General features: G+C 42.9%; 1 protein-coding gene across 3 annotated transcripts in view; it reads left to right on the top strand.

Annotated features, from left to right (window-relative positions):
* LOC125624292 (ATP-dependent RNA helicase DDX19B) overlaps window positions 1–21219 on the top strand; it is a 28873-nt gene extending 7654 nt beyond the window's left edge. For 2 of the 3 annotated variants that reach the window (XM_075121151.1, XM_048824831.2), the window contains exons 2-12: window positions 999–1047; window positions 1581–1634; window positions 2645–2780; window positions 10653–10745; window positions 11567–11669; window positions 12759–12873; window positions 13691–13868; window positions 14391–14628; window positions 16050–16212; window positions 17238–17429; window positions 19343–21219. In XM_075121151.1, the coding sequence (XP_074977252.1) occupies window positions 1029–1047; window positions 1581–1634; window positions 2645–2780; window positions 10653–10745; window positions 11567–11669; window positions 12759–12873; window positions 13691–13868; window positions 14391–14628; window positions 16050–16212; window positions 17238–17429; window positions 19343–19404 (1353 nt within the window). In that variant the 5' untranslated portion in view covers window positions 999–1028 and the 3' untranslated portion in view covers window positions 19405–21219. Of the gene's footprint in view, window positions 1–538; window positions 685–998; window positions 1048–1580; window positions 1635–2644; window positions 2781–10652; window positions 10746–11566; window positions 11670–12758; window positions 12874–13690; window positions 13869–14390; window positions 14629–16049; window positions 16213–17237; window positions 17430–19342 lie in introns of those variants that run through there. The other variant, XM_075121152.1, reaches the window with a different exon arrangement.
* Window positions 21220–22061: the final 842 nt, after the last annotated feature.

Here is a 22061-nt window from a genome sequence, read left to right as displayed (position 1 = left end):
TTTTTTCATTTTTAATATCTGGGTCTCAACCACAATCCTGTTAACTGAGCACAGCTTTGTGGGTGTCATTTAGTTAGCAATTACTACTTAATCTACCAGAGTGCTGAGCACACTGACTCTGCAATACTCAGCCTCTACCAGCCCAAAAACAAGCAAGAGAGACTCAAACCCAGGTTTCCATGTCAGTGCCCAACTCTTTTGCTAGAAATTGCAATTCTGAATTTGATGTGTTCCTTTTGTTGCTCCTGTGATACAATTGGGTCTCTTCAAGGACATACAGCTGGTTAATATGTTACAGAGTATTTAAAGTTTCTTTCGCTCTAGGGAATACAAACTTTTTGATGACAAGACATGAAGATTTGTACTCTTCAGAATTTTATTCTGCTACAAACTTACAAAGTATAATTCTTTGGGAAGGTGGCTGTTCTCCAAACCAGTGGTAGATGATTACAGAACACTCTCCTCAGACTGAAGGGTTCTCTGATCCTGTCCCCACAGTGTTCTCTATTCCTGATGAAATAAACAGCCCTTCAGCTACATTAGATGGTGGTCTCTAATTTGTAATACTGAGTTAACCATTTTCTGTCAGTGGTTCTGTGCCTGCTGTCAGCTGAAATTACTATCTTGAAGCCCAAATTTCAGATGGGTGATGCATGAACAGAAAACAGCAACATCTTAGTAAAGGTTCTGGTGACTCTTTTGGCTCTGACTTCTCTGATTGAAAAATAAAGCGTAGCAGCTCTCATATCATTGTCTGTCTGTCTGTCCTTGCATTGGATATTCTGTAAGCCTCCCCACTCCTGCAAATTTGAGGGTGGATTGTTTCACTTCCTACTATGTTTAGAGTTTAAAAATTTTACCACAGCCCATGTTACACTTTTACTGACAGCGAGTCTGAAATTGTCAACCTTGAGGAAGGTTCCACTGCGGGCTTTCTTGCCAAATGAAGGCTTCCTGAGCGTAACAACTGAAATGTCCTTGTTTTTCCACACTTACAGTTGAGCAACTTGCACCTGAAGGAGGAGAAAATGAAGCCAGACTCCAATGGTGAGTTTATAGCAACTAATACTGGGTTAATAAAGAACATTATTTCATGGGTGTTTGGTCTGGACTTTATGGCTTTTGAAAGGTGGGAAATCCAATTTAGCATTCACCTTCCAAAAGCATAAGGAACTACTAGCCTTAACTAAATGTCTGGCTTGAGTGCTTATTTTTTTATGGTTAGCTTTTTAAACTGTACTTTCACTGTTCAGCGCCTTTTAGTATTAAAGTGGTTCAGGGATTACTATAGTGACCAAAACTGATGGATTCAGGTTGCTATTTAATTCAAATGTTATGGCATGTTTGACCAAGCTGGGAGCAAACTACACTGCCGACATTCTCATGTTATAACCTGGCTTAGTCTTTCCTTTTGTAGCTGGAGCAAAACTGCTCCTATTACTGATTTGGTTTACAGCTTTGTTTTTTACCTAGCTGTAGCAGTAACATTGCCTCTTTAGATGAGCCTGAGATATGTGAGCTTGTTTGGTTCCATTCCATTTGAGATTGCTGCAGTAACCGCGCTGTCTCTCCAAATGTAGGTGCTGTTGTCAAGACGGAGAACAATGCAGAGAAGACGGAAGATGAGGAAAAAGGTAAGCACAGCTGAGAAGCACTCTGACAAGGGACAGTGGGAAAACAGTTCATTCTGAACCTCTTTAAAGCTAGTCTACTTCATTTCAGAGGATGGACAGTCTTGGCATCTGCCCAAAGGAGCTCATTCCAATGAGGGGCCTCTGTGCAAGAGGTGTGAAAATACATTACTCCCTATTGACTCGGGATTGTTATATGGTGATGTCTGTATCTGTCTGCAGTAGTGAGATACAGGAGCAGTTTGTTTGATAACACTATCTGAATTGCCTTCACAACCAGCGCTCCTTAGCCTTTGGGTCTTCTGGAATATATTGCTTTTTTCTTATTAAACAAACTGTTCATAGTCAGTTAGCAAGGGGGTGGGTATTCTGGCTCCTTTGTAGAGACAACTTAACTTGTCCAAAGTAGGTTTATCTTCTATGGGGAAACTCAAGGATGCAATGGCTATGCTCGCTAGAGGCAGAGATACTAGACTGGGCACTCTTAACACTGAGAGCGTGCCATTCGTGTTAAAACCCTTAGTAGAGAATCACCTGTCCATGCTTGAGACTCACCAAAGCAATATTGAAGGTGATCAGTACTCCTGTACCACCTGTCAGTTAGAGGTTTCACTATCCAGGTAGAGATATCTTAGAAAAGCAGACTTCTGTATAGTTGCTCAGGTGGTCCTTAGCCTGTGGCACCCCTCCCCATGGGCCTCTGCATTAATCCATCTCTCCCACATGTAAAGACTCCCTCTGCTAGTTTGAGGTATTTCCTGTTTAACTCAGTGACGGTTGGTCATTGAGTAGAATCCCCTCTTTTAATAATGCAGCTTTGGTTTTGGTGTTTTTTTTTTTAATTAGTCTTCTTACAACATCTCTTAATTGTGCAACATCATAGTGGGAGTGACAGTTTATACTGTAACTGCCATAGCTCAGCCAAAACTTCTTAGCTGAATGGCTGGTTCCTTGAGCCTCCTGCTCTTCTGTAAATATAAACAACGCTTTGTTTTTTGCTTCCTTCCCCACAGAGGACAGAGCTGCCCAATCCTTGTTAAACAAGCTGATTCGCAGTAATCTGGTGGACACAACAAACCAAGTGGAGGTGCTGCAGAGGGATCCTACATCACCTCTCTACTCTGTGAAGTCTTTTGAGGAGCTGAGACTGTAAGTCCCTGTTCTTCTGCTAATTATAGTCTCTTGCAGTGCCGTGATGCAGAACTCTTCCTGTTGGTGCTGAATATCTTGGATTCACCCAAGTGTGACGCTATGAAAGATTTAGGATATTTACAGGTGTCAGGTACCCAGAGAAGTGTTACAGCAACAAAAGCCATAACTCCAGTCATTCAGCCAAATTCGTCATGCCACATTAAACTTTAAATACATTAAACATAAAAACATTAAATCAAAGATGACTGACTCTTCTGAAAAGTTCTAGTCTTCTGGTGACTAAATTTCTAGGTGCGACCTCTAGGCGCAGCCAGGACATTGTCAGGGAAATGCCAGTTTCCCAGTGCTGAGCATTGCACGTGTTGCAGTGCATTGTGTGGTCCCTCTTGTAATCCCTTACGGTGTCTACACTGACACCTACGGTCCCTTACGGTGTCTACACTTGAGCAGAAATGAGCCCAGGAAAGATTTGTAGCTGTCTCAGGCAACAAAGTAGAAGAAGCCAAACTGAGATCTGCATTCTGTATGGCCATGTTCCCGTGACTTCAGCAAAGTATGTACAGTGGTCTATTCAACACTTTTCTACCAGATTCTAGACTCCTGCTGTTGAAAATGGATTGTTTACAGCATTTCTACTTTGGACAAGAGTTATAGTATTTGAAAACTGACCTATTTTGTACTATTACAAATAAGACTGGATATTGCAAAGGTCTCCCATTATCAGCAAGTCTATGGTGAGATGCAGGCTGTATGACTCCACAGCACCCCATCTGCATTTTGCTAGCACTTTCAACATCAGCGATGTGCCATCATCCATCAGAAGTTGCTTCGGAAGAAGGTTCTGGGAAACCACAGGGGAAAATTCCAGGGCTGAAGAGGAAAGAGAACCTTAAGTGTGCCAAGGAAGTTTCCTTAGAGAACACAAATACAGAAATCCTAGCCTGGGAAAAGAGGGCTGGAGAACAGGGTCAAGACAGTGTTATCCACTGTAGCTGGCCTGACTTTTAGATTGCGTATAGAAATGGCTCTCAAACACCTCAGTTAAATAGAGTGGAGGAGGGATGAGTCCATACCTTTGCTAGTATTGAATGGAGACTCTTCATGAAGGGTTTGTGGCAGAAAGACCTCAATTTGTGAAGACTTTGCAGCAGAATGGGCCAGAAACTTAAATTATATTTAAACTTAGATATTGAAGAAATACAGCAAAAATGGCTAAAAGCCTAAAATTAGAAGATCTCTGAAATCTTTCCCTGCCCATAGAATCTTCATGTTGTCAGATAAATCTTGTCTCTATGTAAGTCTTTTTGAAAGCTTATTCTTCTAAACTGATTATTTTTTTGTGTTTTAAATAAATATTCTCCTGTAGTATTTACAATCCGAACATTCCTGCATCATGCTAGTGCATGGTAAGATGAAAATGAAACTGACGAGGAACAAAACTGAAACTCACTAGTTGGAGTTTTGTTGTCTGAGCTGAGAGATGCAAAAAATAAACAGCATATGTAGTAAATTAAGATTTTTTTAAAAAATCAGTTACTCTAAGATGTTTTATGAAATAGGTAAGTATTTTGTAGTTACACATCCCTTTTGATATTAAAACTGCCTTTTAAAATAAGCCACAGTTCACAAATGGACAAGCTTCCTAAGTAAGAATCATTATCCCCTTACCCATGCTTGGGGTGGCTTTCTTTTACTATTTGCCTCTTCAAGGTTCTTGTAAGGGGACTCAAATAAGGTTTTGGAATTCTGCAACCCTGGAATAAAAGGGTAAAATTACCATCAAGCAGCTATAGCTGGAAACTCCCCCTCTGACAGACTCCAAAATGGGAGATGTCTCCATTTGGAATCATACATGTGGAATAAAATGGTTCCAACTTTCACTGAGGAAGACCTGTTTCAACTTTACCAAGAATCTGGAACAACCACTTAAATGTCTAGCTTCTGCTCTTAGTCACTATTTCATTAGCACTCCTCCCCACCAGCAGTCTGCTTTACAGCTCTTGATTTGGTAGCTAATTAGAACTTAACAAAAAGAAAAGGAGTACTTGTGGCACCTTAGAGACTAACAAATTTAATTGAGCTTTCGTGAAGTGCATCTGATGAAGTGAGCTGTAGCTCACGAAAGCTTATGCTCAAATAAATTGGTTAGTCTCTAAGGTGCCACAAGTACTCCTTTTCTTTTTGTGAATACAGACTAACACGGCTGCTACTCTAGAACCTAACAGGTTCCTAATTAAATGTTTAGCTTGGAGATCAATGGAAAAAGGCTTCAGAGGAGAAATGACTTTGGGTTTGTTTTGCAATGTACTATTGGGCCAACATAGTTGTAGCTAGTACAGTTCTGATTCCATTGTGAACAGGACAGATTTACTTGAACAAATAATACCTGATCATTATTGTATTAGCTCCGGGGTGGCCAACCTGTGGCTCCGGAGCCACATGCGGCTCTTCAGAAGTTAATATGCGGCTCCTTGTACAGGCACCGACTCCAGGGCTGGTGCTAGAGGCACCAACTTTCCAGTGTGCCAAGGGGTGCTCGCTGCTCAACCCCTGGCTTTGCCACAGGCTCTGCCCCCACACCACCCATTCCCGCCCCCTCCCCTGAACCTGGAGTGCCTTTGCTTCTTCCCTCCCCCCCCCCCCCCCCCCCCCAGCCTCCTGCACGCCACGAAACAGCTGATTGGGAGGTGCGTGGAGGGATGGGGAGGCGCTGATCGGCTGCCGGTGGGCAGGAGGCGCTGGGAGCTGGGGGGAACTAACGGTGGGCTGCTGACGTATTACTGTGGCTCTTTGGCAATGTACATTAGCAAATTCTGGCTCCTTCTCAGGCTCAGGTTGGCCACCCCGCTTTAGCGGCGTTTAAGTGGCCGACAACAGGAGGTGTAATGCATGAGCAGACAGACTTCAAATTCCAGCTGCTGAGGCAAAAGCAGTCTTGCTCTGTTGATGGCCTGTTAGAGGTTTTCATTCTGGGAAGGGGTATCCCTTGTATCTGAGAAGTGCATGGGTTTCCATTTCAGATAACTGCAAATTAGTTTTTAGACAGTTAGTAAATTAGCATATTTATTATGCATTTTCCTTAGTTTAAACACAAGCAACAGGAAGAATTGCTTGTCTTACAGGTCTTTTGGCCTGAAATTTGGCTTATTTTGAGCAGCTTCTTCATGCTCTGCTTTAGCTTTCATCCCAACTCCTTGCAAGTGTTCTCTGTGCTGACAATCTAATGGTTTGGAAGATTCCTCCTCCTCCCCCCTCCCCCCCTTAAATCTTATACAAACTTGTATGAGTTGCAGAATGGCAAGGTTTGTTGTCTTAGATTGCACAGTAGAGCTTGCCTTTAACATCATGTGCTGAACTGATGGGGGAGGGATGGGAAGGGATATTTAGATGAGCTCCATGACTGATCTGGTCACTAACAGTAAATGAAAAAGCAAAAACATTTTGTATAAAAGTCTCCATTCCTCTCTTCCCCCTCCTCCCCCCACAAGTGCCTTCCATACATTGAGGGAAGATCAGACCGTGTATTCCATATAATGTCTATATTAAAAAGCAACCAGAACACTTCCTGAAAACTGAAGCAGTTCTGGTTTTGTGTATCAGAAGGAGAGGTAAAGAGCTCAGACTTATTTATTACAATTCACCTTTAAAAGTCCTTGCGAGGATACAAATGCCCATGAAGAGCACAGGAGGAAGCCAACCCATTCTTCCTCTGCCAGTGACATCAGTCCCAAAACAATAGTCTGATATCTTTACTGTTCTTCCTGCCTCCATCTTCCCATTAAATACCTGCCCCAGTTGTTCATGGAGCTCTTTGTGCATCAACTGAAGATATGGTGTATAATGATAAACTTTTAAAACTGGGCTAGGAAGTTCTACTCTTGAGGTTCTATTCTTAATTGCATTGGTGATCTTGTTTTTGTCCTTTTTTTGGAAATGGGTCCCAAAAGGAAACCACCCTGACAGACTTTTCACCTTGAAACATTACAGCTTCGCCTTTCTAAGCTACCGCTTTGTAGCTGAATGACTGCAAACAGGCTCCTTAGATCATATACCTTGCCTGTCTGGCTTTTGAAAGATGAGAATTGATCTAACAATCAAAGAAAGTTAATGATGGGAGCACTCGGACTAATTGAGTCTTGGTTCTGCAACTAGTTGTATCCTTGGCAACTGTTGCAAAGAATTGGGCTTTGTGGATCCTTGCTTTTGAACTAACACAAGGTTGCATATTCAAAGAGCTTTTATTTGAGCCACAGACTGCAAATAATACGTGCTTCTTAAAAAGGATGTTGAATCGAGTAGAGTGGTTTAACAAGCAGGAAAAGTGTGGGCAGGAAAACTGCTATTTACTTTTCGGAAATTGCTGCTAAGCAACAGTAACACCTACAAGAAGCAGTTAAACAGGTCATCGGTTAAGAGTTTACAAATACAAATATCATAACTTTAATTTTAACTTTAATTTTAGATTGCTCTTGAGTCTCCTTAGATACACAAGTGTCTGCTCTGACTTGAAAGCTTTCTTTAACAATTATAAGTGCCTTGTTAATAGAAGCAGATAGTAACTTTGGCAATTGAACACTGTGGGTGTCACCACTGCACTTAAAATTGAGTGCCATCGTATAGCTGTGTACAAATCAATAGCCTGAATCCTGCTGAGCTAGGCTTGCCATAACTTGCCTCTTTCTCACATCAATCAGTATTTACTCTCATTCTTAGAGGTTGAACATCAAAAATACAAAATCTTAAAAGTGACTTTTGCAAAACTTTAATGTTAAATGGCCTTTGCAATCATGTCAAACGTCTTCCTGTTCTGGTACCTCCTTTTGGACTAGTGAGTCTGGCAGGGCTGATAACTGTGGTGTTAAGACGCTGCTGATAGGGCTTCACGGCGACAAGGGAATTGCCATATTGGATTGGAACAGTAGTCTGTCTAGTTCAGTATCTGGTAGGTGTGCCTACACAGCCAGCGGTTCTCAACCTATTTACCATTGTGGGCTGCATATGCAGCTCTCGGTGTTATGTGGGCTGCATCCACACAATATATATACTATCTGTATGGCCCTGAGAATGTCACATGGGTGATGGGCCACTGCAGTGTTGAGAACCACACTGCTTTAGAGGAAGGTGCTAGGAACCCCACGATGGACAGTAGTGGAATAATCAGTGTGACTGAAGTGGAGTTGCTATGTAATTTATGAACACTGAGATACCTGGTCAGTGAGGGGAAGTTATTGTATATTGGGTTATAAGACTTCCTGTGTGAATGCACTAGCATAATAGGGGGCTAGGAGAAGAACAAACATAAAGGCAAAACAGTGCCACCCCAAGTGTTCGGTCAGATGTTGCTTGTCTTGGGAGCCAATTACAAGACAATGGCATACTTCCAGGCACCAGTCCAAAGTGACACAGCTGTTTTGCCAGGCTGGGAACTAGAGCTTAAAAAGACAGTAAACAGTTAAACTCCTCTCTGGAGAGGAAGGGGTAGTGGGTCATTTGTCAGGTGCTGTTCCTGATGAGAACAGACTGGTCCTGCAGGAGCGCCTGAAAGCAAATGAGGCCTTCCCTGCTCCCAGGGAATGGGAAGACAAGTTTAGTCTGGTTTGGTTTTACGATCCGTTTTCCATTAAGTGCTTTTGTTCTAAATAAATAATACTTTGCTGCATGGAAGATGTGTGATCACTGGTTGCCACTGTCATTGCTCCCAGAGTGAACAGAAAACTGCAGATACTGAACATAAGTCAGACTTTGCTGTGGTTATCACAGCTGATACGCAGGAGACGGCAGCCCAGGGCTCGGGCTGAGAGCAGGAGAATGACATGACTCCATCTCAGGGAAGGTAACTGCTGACGTCCTGAAACTGCGAGGGGTGCACTCGAGGAGACCAGGAGGGGCCAGAGGTGCAATTAGCCCACAAACGGACACAGCCTGCTCATAGGGGAAGTTCCTTCCCAACTCCATTAGTTCGGGTATGTCTACACTGCAAAAAAAAAGATCTGTGGCAGCGAGTGTCTGAGCCCAGGTCAACCGACTTGGGCTTGTGGGGTTTACACTATGGAGCTAAAAATAGCAATGGTAGGCCCTTGGGCTGGGGCTCTGAGACACCCACCCCCCTGGCTGGGTTTCACTACTATTTTTAGCCCTGTAGTGCAAGTCCTGCCAGATGAGTCAGTTGACCCAAGCTCTGAGACTTGCTGCCATGGTCATCTTTTGCAGGGTAGACGTACCCTTAGCAGCTGGCTTAAGTCCCAAATCATGAAGGTTTATATCCTTTATAAAATTGTTTTCATCCTATATAATGAACACAATGTTCTGATTTATATACATATTGAATTCATTAAGGTCTTAGTCTCAATGATACCTTGTGACAGAGTTCCACATGTTAACTGTGTTGTAAAAAATGTTGTCTTTTATCAGTGGGTTAAATTTCTTGTCTTTTGATTGACTGTGTTTCCTTGCTCTTTTATTGAGAGGGTCAATAAAAGCACCAGACTTACCTTCTCTAGCCCTTTCATTCACTGTGCCCAGGCCCTCAGGTCTCCTCTAATCTTAATGTCCCCGTCTATTTAATCTCTCCTCATAAAGAAATTTCTTCAGTCCTCTAATCCTTTTTGTGTATGTCTCCGAACACTCCCTATTTTGGCTATCTTAGACACCAGGTGACCAGACCTGCACAGTGTTCCAGATGTCGGTGCACTGCCGTTTTATAGCGAGACACGATCACACTTCTAGTATTATTTTCTGTTCTATTCTTTGTACATCCTGACACGTTTTGCCTTTCTTGATCACTGCTACATACTGAGCAAAGATTTTAATTGAGCTGTCTGCATTGATGCTTAGAGCTCTTTCTTGAGTGGTCATTAATTTAGAACCCAGGAGTGCATATTGTAGCCAAATGACTCCTTCCAGTGTTTAATATTCCTTAAGGTAAAAAATAGGGTCTTATTGTATCTTCTTGGTTCAAATAAATATTGGGTTCACAGATGTTAATCACAATATCTAAATGATCCTTTGATAAGCTACTAAGTACTGTATTTTGCTCTTAAAAGTAACTAGCTTATTCATTGATAAAACAAGGAGGCACATAGTCTTGAAATATTTCAGAGTAGCAGCCGTGTTAGTCTGTATTCGCAAAAAGAAAAGGAGTACTTGTGGCACCTTAGAGACTAACCAATTTATTTGAGCATCCGATGAAGTGAGCTTATGAAAGCTTATGCTCAAATAAATTGGTTAGTCTCTAAGGTGCCACAAGTACTCCTTTTCTTTAGTCTTGAAATAGTGTCTCTTCGCTTCCCAATCTGTTTAGATGCTAACATTTGATCTAGTGCTTCTGTTCCTCTCAGAGGATTGCTGTCCAGAGTTTCATGTGTACAAAGCTGTGCTGTGGATGGGGAACCCTGTTTATCTGACCCTCCCTTCAGTGGCTCTCTGCAGTTACCAAACAACCAGGACTTCAAGTGGGCCAGAAGCAGGCGATCTCTCCTGTGGCCGCTAGATGGTGCTGCAGCATCACCTTTTCCCATTCTCTGATTTATCCAGAGTTTTGATTATCTGAACTGGCCCTCGTCCCAATTAGACCAGATAAATGGGGTTCTACGGTATTTCTCTCTTTTTTAGGGTGTGCACAAGCTAATAGTGATTGGGTCACAGAGGAACCACTTTGTTAGCAATGTGGAGAAGAAATGGCTTGCCACAGTAGTTTACTATTGGTAAATGTAGTAATAGAGGCATTGCCCCAGGCCTACTGGCTGTTAGGGTTTGCTTTTCAGGCTCCTGCCCTTCACTTGCAATCAAAAAATCCCCCATTGACTATAGTTCCTGGTTCTAATGCTGTTTTTTACTAGTTCAGAAACACTTTACTCTTTCTCTTTCCAGGAAACCCCAGCTCCTGCAGGGTGTCTATGCCATGGGCTTCAACCGACCGTCGAAAATACAGGAGAATGCTCTGCCCATGATGCTTGCTGAACCGTACGTATCCTTGCTTTCCACTTCCACTGGGAAGTGGGGAGGGTGGGAGAGCCTTGTGTACCATTACTGTTAAACTGTAAACACTCTCTGGCTAGGGGACGGCCTACTTGAAGTGGCGTTGAGACACACCAGTGGCCGTATGTGCTGTGCTGAAGGGGCTCCCTTTCCATGGGACTGTACTGCTGAAATTCTTTAGAATGCTGCCTGGGTACCCAGCAAACTTCCATAGGTCCCCATAAGCACCCTTTTCCTAGGGCTTGCACTGCATACTCGGCCACACTGAAGACAATGCCGTTCTTCCTGGCAGCAGTACAGCTGATCATCTTGTCCATATAGGGGAGATAAGGCTGTTCTGCAACAGCCCTGCATAACTCCTGGACAGGTCAGAGCAGTCAAAATGCCATGGATGGGGTCTCAGTGCCCTTTTGGTGAAGAGCATGGAGTAGTGCAACTAACACTAGGGGGAGATGAGCAATATGGAAAACATCACAGCACCTTTCCCTTCAAATCTCCATAGCCCATAGAAGCTGCTTGTGCCAAGCTGAAAGCGCCCTGCAGAAAATTCACTGGTGTCCTCCTCCTTGTGTAATCCTGCCCTTATGAAACTAGATGGTGACTTCAGTTTGGATGTGGCCAAGATGCAGGGCCAAATTAATCCAGAACGTATTAAAATCCCTTATCTGTGGCTGCCATTCAGTTAATGTAAGCCATGTTGCCAAATCTCTCAACTGCGTATCTCGTATTAGCTGGTCATATAAATAATGGATTATATTTAACCTTGTGCCAAAGTGTTTAAAATGTCCCCTTATGTGTTGCTCTAGCCCACAGAACCTGATTGCACAGTCTCAGTCTGGTACTGGTAAGACAGCTGCCTTCGTCTTGGCCATGCTCAGTCGAGTTGAACCCGGGAACAAGTATCCACAGGTAGTGGCTTCTGGAATCTAATGGTTGTGCTGGTTTTTAGTTGTACTGCAGTGCCATCTAGTGGAGAGAAGCTGTATTCCTTTGATATGACACTGGTGGCAGCTACATAGCTTCAACTTCCCAGTGTGCTGTGGAGTCTGAGCACTGGGGAGCAGAGGCAGCAGAGTTGAAAATGCTGATTCTTTTGTGCAGAGGTACTGGGTTCTCCCAGCTCCCCTGACCAGCCCAGTTCCTGTCCTCCCTGCTTCTCTGCCCCCTCTGTCTTTCTGTACCTGTAACAGCCAAACTGGAGTTACAGTGAGCAGCTGTGTTGGGATGGGGAACATGGTGGGGTGTGGGGGCGGGAGCAGGGTCTGGACTGGAAGGGAGAGGCTCTGTACTGACGAACCACCTGTGGTTGAGAAGTGGAGAGTAGATGGGGTGTTGAATGGTTTGTTTCTTGCCTTGTCCAGTTTACATTGATACCCAGTCCAGCACCCTAACACAAAGGTAACAGGGCTTTTTGCACAGGAGTTGAGAAAATTCAGTTTAGGAAGCTAGATGATGTTTCTAACCACAGCTCCGAAGCCATGCAGAGTAGAGTTCCCACTTTCAGGGAGTAGGCAGCAGCCTAGGATTTATGTCAGTTAGCTGTTCTGCAGAAATGGACTCGGCAGTTTTACCAAGGCAAGAGCTTCCTTGCTAAGGATGCTGTGTTATGTTCACTTCGAGCTATATTCATTAGAAATGTCCCTTATAAAAAACATATCTGTCTTTGATAATATGGCACTTTGTTTGGCCATAGTACTGAGCACCAACATTCTTAGCAGGGTGTTCTGTTTACATGCTTAAGTGGGCAATACAAAACCGTACAAAACTAACCGGTACATGACGCTACACATCCAAACTAACTTCCTTTAATTGGGAGAATTACTAAAAACCACTATTCAACTGATGAGTGTTAATGAAATTTACCTAAAACAGTAAATGTTTTATCCTAAAATATTGGTCATCTATTTGCACAGAGGTGAAGTTTCACAACTAAATGTATTTCACAGTGACAATCTACTATGTGGCAATCTAATATACTCTTATCTGCTTTCCTTCCAGTGTTTGTGCCTTTCCCCAACATATGAGCTGGCACTTCAAACAGGAAAAGTAATTGAACAGATGGGAAAGTTTCATCCGGAGCTAAGACTTGCATATGCTGTCCGAGGCAATAAATGTGAGTGTGAGGGGAAATACACCCCCTTTTTTCTAGATCTAACCAGGGAGACTTACCCCTTTTTCTAGTGAGGTGTGGTTATGGGAATTTAATGCATTACTTTCTCTTAACATTTGCAAATGATTACACTGGGTTTGACATCAGATACTCTTAGCACAGTTGGCCTGTCAGGTCTGAGTGCTGTATAGAACATGAGCTGGTGTAATGGGACTTCGCTCTTGGAAGCCGTAAACTGGGCATGGAGTGGGAGTTGGACAGTTCATGCTCTGGGTTTTTTACTTGAGTTTCTTCCTCCATCTGCTCAGAAAATAACTGAACTGTGTAACTATGTGTGAAGTGGTAATGGCTGTTGAGCTTTATTGGTGGCTGATCTGTTTTGTCAAAGTGGATCTTTCATATTGTGGGTTGCTGGTGCAGTCTGCATAGCAGATAATTATAGATGCTGCTTGTTTGAGATGTAGGCACTCTATAAACTGCTAAATTCATGAAGTTGGGGAGAAGTTGTGGATCTTGTGCGCTTCAGAAGGGTTAGTGTCCTGACAGATTACCTCCCTTACTAAGAGGAGGGTAAGACTGGGAAAGCAAGGTTGGATGCTGCAAAACTGCCCTAAAGAGGATGTATTGACATCTGTTGCTCTGGCACTAATGGGACTGTAATTTTTTTTTTTTTTTTAATAGCAGTCTCCAGAGTAGGGGAAGAATGCTGAGCAAGAGAGTAGGGTGTGGAGTAACATACACAATGATACAGCTTTCACCTTCTCATGGAAGCATTGTGCACACAAATTTCATGAAAGCCTTTCTTTCTGTCTACTAACAGTGGAGAGAGGTCAGAAGATCTCTGAGCAGATTGTAATTGGCACTCCTGGTACTGTCCTGGACTGGTGCTCCAAACTGAAATTCATAGACCCCAAGAAGATTAAAGTGTTTGTCCTGGATGAGGCTGACGTGATGATAGCAACTCAGGGCCATCAAGATCAGAGCATCCGCATTCAGAGGTAAGGACGATCCCTATGTTGTCATCTGGGCAGTCTGAGGAAAGGGAAAGATTCTAGTCCACCTCCACCACAGCCAGTTGGTTTCTCTCAATGGCCTATTTAATGTCCCATTTCCTCTTCATGGTTGCAGGAAGGGCTCTCTTCCAAATGGCAGGACGTGATTATTTGCTGGTGATTTAACCACTAAGGCCACAGGCTACAATAGAAAAACACTTAACTCTAATCCAGGCAGTTCATAAAGCTAGAATTTAATTGAAGACAGACATTTAATTATTTCAAGGAACGAGAACTGCCCTCCTTATCCCCTGAGGAGGATTCATTGCTTAAAATGTCCAAATTTACCTAGATGCCACTGGCAAATTGAGTTGGGATGTGATTAGATATACATAGGCTAATGTTCAGAAAGCCTAACAGACTTAAAAGGCTGATTCCAAAGGCTTGTAAGTGACTGTGAGCCATAGGTTCCAGTTGGCTGATGGTTTCTAATAGGGAAGCCCTAACTTGTTTTGCCTTGCCTTGCAGAATGCTCCCCAGAGATTGTCAGATGCTCCTATTTTCTGCCACCTTTGAAGATTCTGTATGGAAATTTGCCCAAAAAGTTGTTCCCGACCCCAACATCATCAAACTGAAGCGAGAGGAGGAGACGCTGGACACCATTAAGCAATACTATGTTCTATGTAATAATCGAGATGAGAAGTTCCATGCTCTCTGTAATATATATGGAGCCATCACCATCGCCCAGGCCATGATCTTCTGTCATGTGAGTAGTTCTGGAGAATGGAGTGACCTTTGCCACGCCCTAAACAGAAGGGAGCTCTCGTTAAAAACAGCCCCATTCTGAAATAGTGTCTGCAAATGCCAAGAATCCTAGTGACACAGACTCCTTGCAAGATGATTGAGGGCATGATCATTCTAGGAGCACAAATGAGGAACGAGCCATTCCTCATCTTGTCTTGGAAATGGAAAAATGCAGGAGGGTGGCTGGAAGAATAGGCCTTCTCAGGTTCTCTCTAATACTAATTGCCTGTTGGTCCTATGTCTGCTGAGGCTGGAACCCTATTAACAACAGTTATTAAAAACAATGTTCCTAGTGTAGTTTCGCTTACTCCTGTGGACAGGGAGTTTCTTAAAATTGTGATAGCCAAACTCTGCCCCATGAGAGTCATGGCAACCATGCTGGAGCCATCTAGCCCCAGCTGGTCTTAAACATGTTTGTTGCTTGCATGGTTCTAGCCATTGTGTGGCTATGTGGCTCACTTTTATTTTTCGAGCGGTCTTCCAAAATCAAAGCATTTGGGGTTCTGTAAACCAGTAAAATATGTCTCAAAACAAAGTGTACAACAAAACAATAAAAATAAAAGCAAAAAGGCTTCAATGGGGTGGAAAAATAAGTCTTATAGGTGAAAGGTCTGCCCCTGGCTTGTGACCCTGCTGGACCTCAGCTTCCCTCTCTGTAAAATGGTGATGATACATCACAGGTGTGTTGTGACACTCTGAGATTTTTGTATGGAAGCTGCTGTAATTGCAAATTTTAATTGAGGCCAATGGTGATCAAGTAGCAAAGCTTAGCCCTAGATAGGAAGAAGACTGGTTTGTTAAGGCACGTGTTCTGTACCCAAGTGTCCACTAGAGTGAAGAGCCATTTCCTGCAGTTTTGAAATGCAATGTTTGACATAGGACTTTAAAATTCAAGATGCCAGTTAATTTTTATAGCTGCTTGACTCAACCCTTCTGCAGAGATTCTCACTGGATGGTCTTAAAGGGATGTTTTCAACCTGAAATCTAGCCAATTTCCAAAATGAATAGTTCATGGTACCACATACTACACTTGTCCCAGTCTTCTTGGTGCAAGGCATGTGGTCTTACACTAAGTTTCAAGTCTTTTCCTTGTTGCTGAGAGACCCAGACAAGCAGTGGAGCCTTCTGACTACACACAAAGAGCTGTCCTATATAAAAGGAAATAGAAAACATGTCTCTAAGCTTTATTGTAATGTTAGGCTTTCAAACAGAAATTGGAATGGTTTTTGTTCTTTGTTCCTTTTAAACTATGATGCTAAAATCCTGGAACAAGCAGAGTTAGAGCCCTGAGCGTTCCCTTCTGTTAAGAGAGGCCTGTTCCTGTTTGAAGTTCAAAAATTGTCTTCCCAGAAAGATCTTAATTGCTCTTGCTTTACATTTCAGACTCGTAAAACAGCGGGCTGGCTGGCAGGAGAGCTGTCAAAAGAAGGTCACCAGGTGGCACTGCTAAGTGGAGAGATGATGGTGGAACAAAGAGCTGCGGTGATCGAGCGTTTCAGAGAGGGCAAAGAGAAAGTGCTGGTGACCACAAATGTCTGTGCCAGAGGTAGAATACATTGTCACCGCATCTCGGGGAAGCGAAGCGGGTACTTGTACTTGAGACGGAACTATGCAGTCTGGTGACAGAATACAAAATATTGCTGTACCTCCTAGAGAAGAATTTGCAATCGGTGTGCTAGATTTGTACAAAAGAGTCCTTCACAAAGCCATTCCAGGGGAGACTGACAGATGAGCTGTCCCCCAAAAACTTCTGGATGGTCCTTGACGTGTGTGAGTTGGGTTAGGTCAGTCTCTCCTGGAATGGCTTAACGCAGGATTTCCTTAAAGGTGACCTGAAGTAGGGTGAAGAATCTTCCTTTCCACCAGAGTCTCATTTCTTTCTGTCCTTTGGGCTCACTGAGGCATCCTATGGCTCTGCCCTGCCCTGCCCTGCCTTGGCTTGTGGGCAAACAAATGTGTGCCCTGAATTTTCTCAACAACTTCATTTTCGCTAGAGGTCAGGCAAAGGAATAAACTCCAGAAACAGTCTGTGCTGCAAGTTACAGCTACAAGGGGCATTCTGGACACTGCTGAACATTTAAACGAAATAAGTTGAATGGCTCTCCTAGCCTGGCTGTTGAGAAATAGGAGGGGCAATTGACTATATTTTAGAAGTTACTGCAATTTTATTAGCCTCTCTAGGCACCCATAAACCTCAAGGTGTAGTTCTGGTATGAAACCATTAGGTAATGCAAAGGTGTTCAGTTTAAGTGTATTATTCATCCTCCATTTGATAGCATCCTCTCACTGTGATATCTTAAAAGTTCCTCTATACGTTTCCAGTTATCCCTGTAATTTTTGCTGAGTGCTCGCTCTTGACATCGCTGCAGGCTTCATCATGGCAGGTAGCTTAACTTTCCACGAACCTTGGCGGCGTAATAGTACATTTCTGTGAAAGGTGTTGAAACTAATGGCTCTAGGTAAGCCCTAGATTCTGGGATCAAAACACTGAAACAATCCTGGACGAAAGGTGCTCTGGCTTAAAATGGGTGAAAGGGAGAGTTGTGATATCTCTAATGCTTTCCTCCTCAGGGATTGATGTAGAGCAGGTCTCTGTTGTTATCAACTTTGACCTTCCTGTGGATAAAGATGGCAACCCAGATAATGAGACTTATCTGCATCGGATTGGGCGTACAGGTCGTTTTGGCAAGCGGGGACTGGCTGTTAACATGGTAGACAGCAAGCACAGCATGAATATTCTGAACAGAATTCAGGAACATTTCAGTAAGTCCCCTTAAGCTTCCTTTCTTTTGCGTAGGTACAGCATTATTTCTATAGAATTTTGAGCGTCTGTGTTTGACAACCCTGACTCTGATTCAGATTTCCCAGGCGCCTGTGGTCTTGGTCTTTGATTAGGCTTAACAGAGTTTTGCTTTGCTTCATACAGTCTGTCAAGGGTACCACTGCCCTTCATGTAGCACCTTGTTTCAAAAATAACATTGAGAAAACTAGGGGAATAGCCAGTTGTTTGTATACATTCGAATGGGCAGAACTTCTGATGTAATTGTCTTTATTTTAGAGTAGAACAGTGAGTACTGTTTAAAGGGCAGGTCTGATAGCCCATTTTGGTACATATGAATAACTTCTTCATCTGTCATAAGACAGTAAACTTCCAAAGTGATGCATGACAGACATGCCTGGGAGATCTTGCTTGTGTTCTGCCATGTCAATCCAGTTCTCATTGGCTAGTTGGCATCATTACTAAAAATGATATTCCACAAACCATAATGTTTGAATGCCCCTCTGCTTACGATAGACATTCCTCCTCCTCTTCCACCCCCACCCCCCCCCCCAAGAAATTGCTTCCAGTCTGAAATTTGAGTGACCTAGTGATCTAGAAGTTACAGATCCAGAGGTGTGCTGTGGTGTGTGCCTCAGCCTGTAGCCAGTCCCTTGGAAGTGACTACTTTAGTGGACCAAGCCCTAGGTACCCACACGGTTCCACTGGGGGAGGCCAGTGGCCTCTAAGGGCTTGTCTACACTTACCGGTAGATTGGTGCTGCTGCAATCAATGCAGCGGGTGTCAGTTTAGCAGGTCTAGTGAAGATCCGCTAAATTGATGGAAGAGCGCTCTCCGGTCGACTCTGGTAATCCACCACTCCGAGAAGAGTAAGAGAAGTCGATAGGAGAGCGTGGTGTAGACATCGTGGTAAGACAGCCTAAGCCCCGTTGACTCCAGTTACGTTATTCATGTAACTGAAGTAGCGTAACTTAAGTCAACTTACCGTGGTATTATAGACAAGGCCTAACACTTCGACACTGGGCCTTTGGGCACTAGCGAACCCTCTCTGGCTCCCTGCAGTGAATCCAGCCAAGCCAGACTTCTGCAGGAGGTTTGTACCGTATTCCTTCAGGGCGTAATGCTCTGTATTTGCCTTAAGCCCAGACAGTTTTTCCAAAACAAGGTAACAACTCCTGGTGTACAGATTCTGAAAGTCCTTGGGTCAGAATAGAGAGGCAAAGATTTAGAAAAAGTTCAGAATGGCCAGTGTAGGGTAAGGGCTCCCTTGAGCCATGCTGCTGAGGAGCCATCTTGGCGTGCTCTCCCCATCTTTGTCCCTCCTGTCCTTAGTTCCAGGTGTGTCTGTCTCTCCAAAGGCCAGCTCTTAACGCTGCTACCTGATGCCTTTATTCTCCAGCTGGGGCTTTTGCTCAGGTTCCCTGCTGAGAGGTGGTTGAAAATCTCCTTCCTCTGTTGGTTCCTGGGTGTGAACCTCTTGGCTGTTGGGTTTCCCATTGCCTTTCTGGATCCTCCACTGATTTGGATCCATTTCAGCCCATTCTTTAGACGACCGAGTCTTCATACCACTCCAGATAGTTATGTGACACGACACCTCATGTCCCTCGCTCTGTCCCAAGAGCTGCTTTTTAACCCTTTATATTCTTCGCATAGCAATGCAAAGCACAGAGGGGAAACTGAGGCATGCATAAGAATCATGTTTCCAAAATTCCCACTTCGTCACACTATATTGAGACTTGATTTATAAAACTTAATTCTATTGTGTCTGTCATGGATTCATCTTGTGACAAGAACAGAAGTGCGATTTAACGCAGTAAAGTGGGACCTTTTCTCATCTTCTGTTCTCCCATTGTATAGAGTGCACGCGTTCCAATTCCCTTCTAATCTTCTCTTGCAGACAAAAAGATAGAAAAACTGGATACTGACGACTTGGATGAAATTGAGAAAATAGCCAACTGAAACGCAGCTGCTGGAACTGATGTAGGCCCTCCTGTGGTAGCTCTCCCACTACAATTGGCTCAGCGTTCAGATTGGCACACCTTTTGGCCAGTCATGAAAAGGACTCTTAAGATATAAATACACAGAAATTACCTCACTTTAAAAATTGCAGTTGGACTTAAAATTGTCGCTCTGCGGAAGAAGAGGAAATGTTTACAGAAGCTTTTAACATTTCTTAGTTTAGCCTTAAAATGGAAATGTTTTAAATTCTAAGAAATAGATTTGCCAAAAAGTGGCCAATACGTAAATATCGAAAAGGAAGAAAACAAATGCTTTATTTGGTTAATTGGGATGTTATTTTTTAACATATGTGATCAGTAAAACAAAACTCAACAGCCAAGTATATGGACATTGACTTAAAAACCAAGGCAGATGGTTTTGGCTAAAAACTAAACTTACATGAAATAGAACTTTTTTCTGGTGCTGCCTTGTGCTCTAAAGGTTCATTTCTAGCTTCCTGATGGATTTGCCTTGCTTTTCCTTAAGTAGATTGTCCAGAAGCTCTCTCCACTAGCTCATATTCTCAGACAGTGGTGCAGTGTTGCTTTTGCTGGGCAGTATTTTGGTTTTAGTTTGTTTTTAGAATGGCCACTATTCATAAAGCAGTGCAGTGGTTGAAAGTGTTAATTAACTACTGTAGAAGTCATATGATGCATTTAACCTTGCCAAACCAAATCGTGGTTCATGTGGGTGGGAGGGATCAGCAGTATAAAGAGGACTGTACTAATCAATATCCCAAATAAATTCACTCCGACAAATGGTAGTGTCTCTTGATAGGGGAGTGGGGGTTATAGTTACCTTTACGCAGGTGGTGCCAGTTTTAAAATGCTGCTGTTTTCGGGGCAGTTCCACATGAAGTCTCATACGGAGCTGTCGGACTCTACCAATCAATAATGGAAACAAGAATATTTATCTGGTAAAAAAAAAAAATTCTAATAGCTTGTATTGACCAAAAATACCCTTAAATAGAACACCAAATTTGCCTGTTACAGCATGTTTCAGTACCACAGTCTTGAGTTAAATTGCTCAGCCAAAATACTGATGGGAAGCACTCCACTTTCATTGTGCTTGTATCATAAAGCAGACAGGTCATCAGTCCCTACACACCTTGCCCCAAAGGTGACCCTTGCCAGTGAAAGTTTTATTTAGAACTTCTAAGTTTGGGCTTTTAGTTGAGTTGGGACCACTTACCATGCACAAATGGAAGTTTGTGGGTTTTTGTTTCCCCCCGATTCCAGGAGAAGTAGGCTCCTAAATGTTAACTTTGTGGTGCACCGTTCTTTTGGGAAAAGTGGACGTGTGTGAGCAGCCATCGGACTGCTACTCAGTGCAGGAATCACTTCAAAACAAATGTATAAATTGTAAATTGAACTATAAATTTTCTTTGCAATTTTGGCCATCATATTCTGTTCAAAGACAGGAATGTTGATCCTTTTACCAAGTAAAAAAAAGGCTCATTTAAAATGTACCTAAAATTTTAGGAAATTGTGCACCCTTTTATCAATTTGTATAGTCTTTAGTGAAAAACCTGTTAAAATTAAACTTTTTGTATTCTGGGGTGTATCTATTTTTATTCTGTTGAAAACCTATTTAAAGTGGCAGGTGAGTGAGTGCTTGTGTGTAGAGTGGAAGACTTGTTTCAATCACCTACTTTAATAGTACAGCTGAATGACCTTGTGACAGCAGTGCATTGGGTTGAACTGTCATGAACGCTGCTGCTGATCCTGTGTGCTGTTTGTAATGTACTTTTAATTGGAATAAAGAACACGTACTGAACTGTGCCTCGGTTAGTCTTTGACGCTGGCATCCGTTTGCTCTCTAATGTCTTGTGTAGAGGACTTGATGGAGATGGAGTTCTGGCAGTGCTTCCTATTGGAATACTCCCAGGTGAATTCCACTGTGAAATATGAGATTAGTGTAACTGAGCTGCTGTATTTCCCAGATGCTTTCAGTGTCAAGCTATGGCAGCATCCCACCAGCCATTTATCATTAAACTATATTGGATAACTAATGAGATCAGATTAATTCTATTCTTCCCTAATGTCTTTCTTGATGCCAGGATTTTTCCTGGCAAAGACCTTAGTGGTACCTAAGCACTAAAGGATAAAACTTGAATGAGGTAGGTGCTAAATTTAAATCGTCCATGGCCATTAAGGCACCTACCTCTTTGTTTTTGGGGAGCCACTCAAAATACTGCTGCTAGATCTTTCCAGCCAATCATCCTGATCATCCCCTTCTCTTCACTTATTTTCTCCACTGGTTGTCCTTTATCAGCTCTCTGGCCTGGCCTGTCTTTCAGCTTAGCCCTCCCTGCTTACATAGTCTTTACCAATGAAATATATAGTCCTGTCTATTAATTTGAATTCTAAAACAGTTCACTGCCTGCCTACAACACAGGTTAACAACTCTTTCCTGCTGGAAGACAGAGGAAAAATCGGATTAAGCTTTTGCAGGACTGCTTGAGTGCAGTGATGTAGGAGTAGAATTGTGGAAGCCTGACTTGTTTCTCTAGAAAGGCTGATTATTACTCTCGTCCACATGTGTTAACAGACTAATTGAACATGCTGTTAAAAGTATGAGGAAATGTGGTAAAGTGAAACCTCTAGTTCATGCAAACC

Source organism: Caretta caretta, chromosome 18 (genome assembly GCF_965140235.1).
Source record: "Caretta caretta isolate rCarCar2 chromosome 18, rCarCar1.hap1, whole genome shotgun sequence".
Classification (NCBI taxonomy): domain Eukaryota; kingdom Metazoa; phylum Chordata; order Testudines; family Cheloniidae; genus Caretta; species Caretta caretta.
Note: the sequence above shows the minus strand (reverse complement) of the source record. Positions and strands in the feature narration are given on the sequence as shown.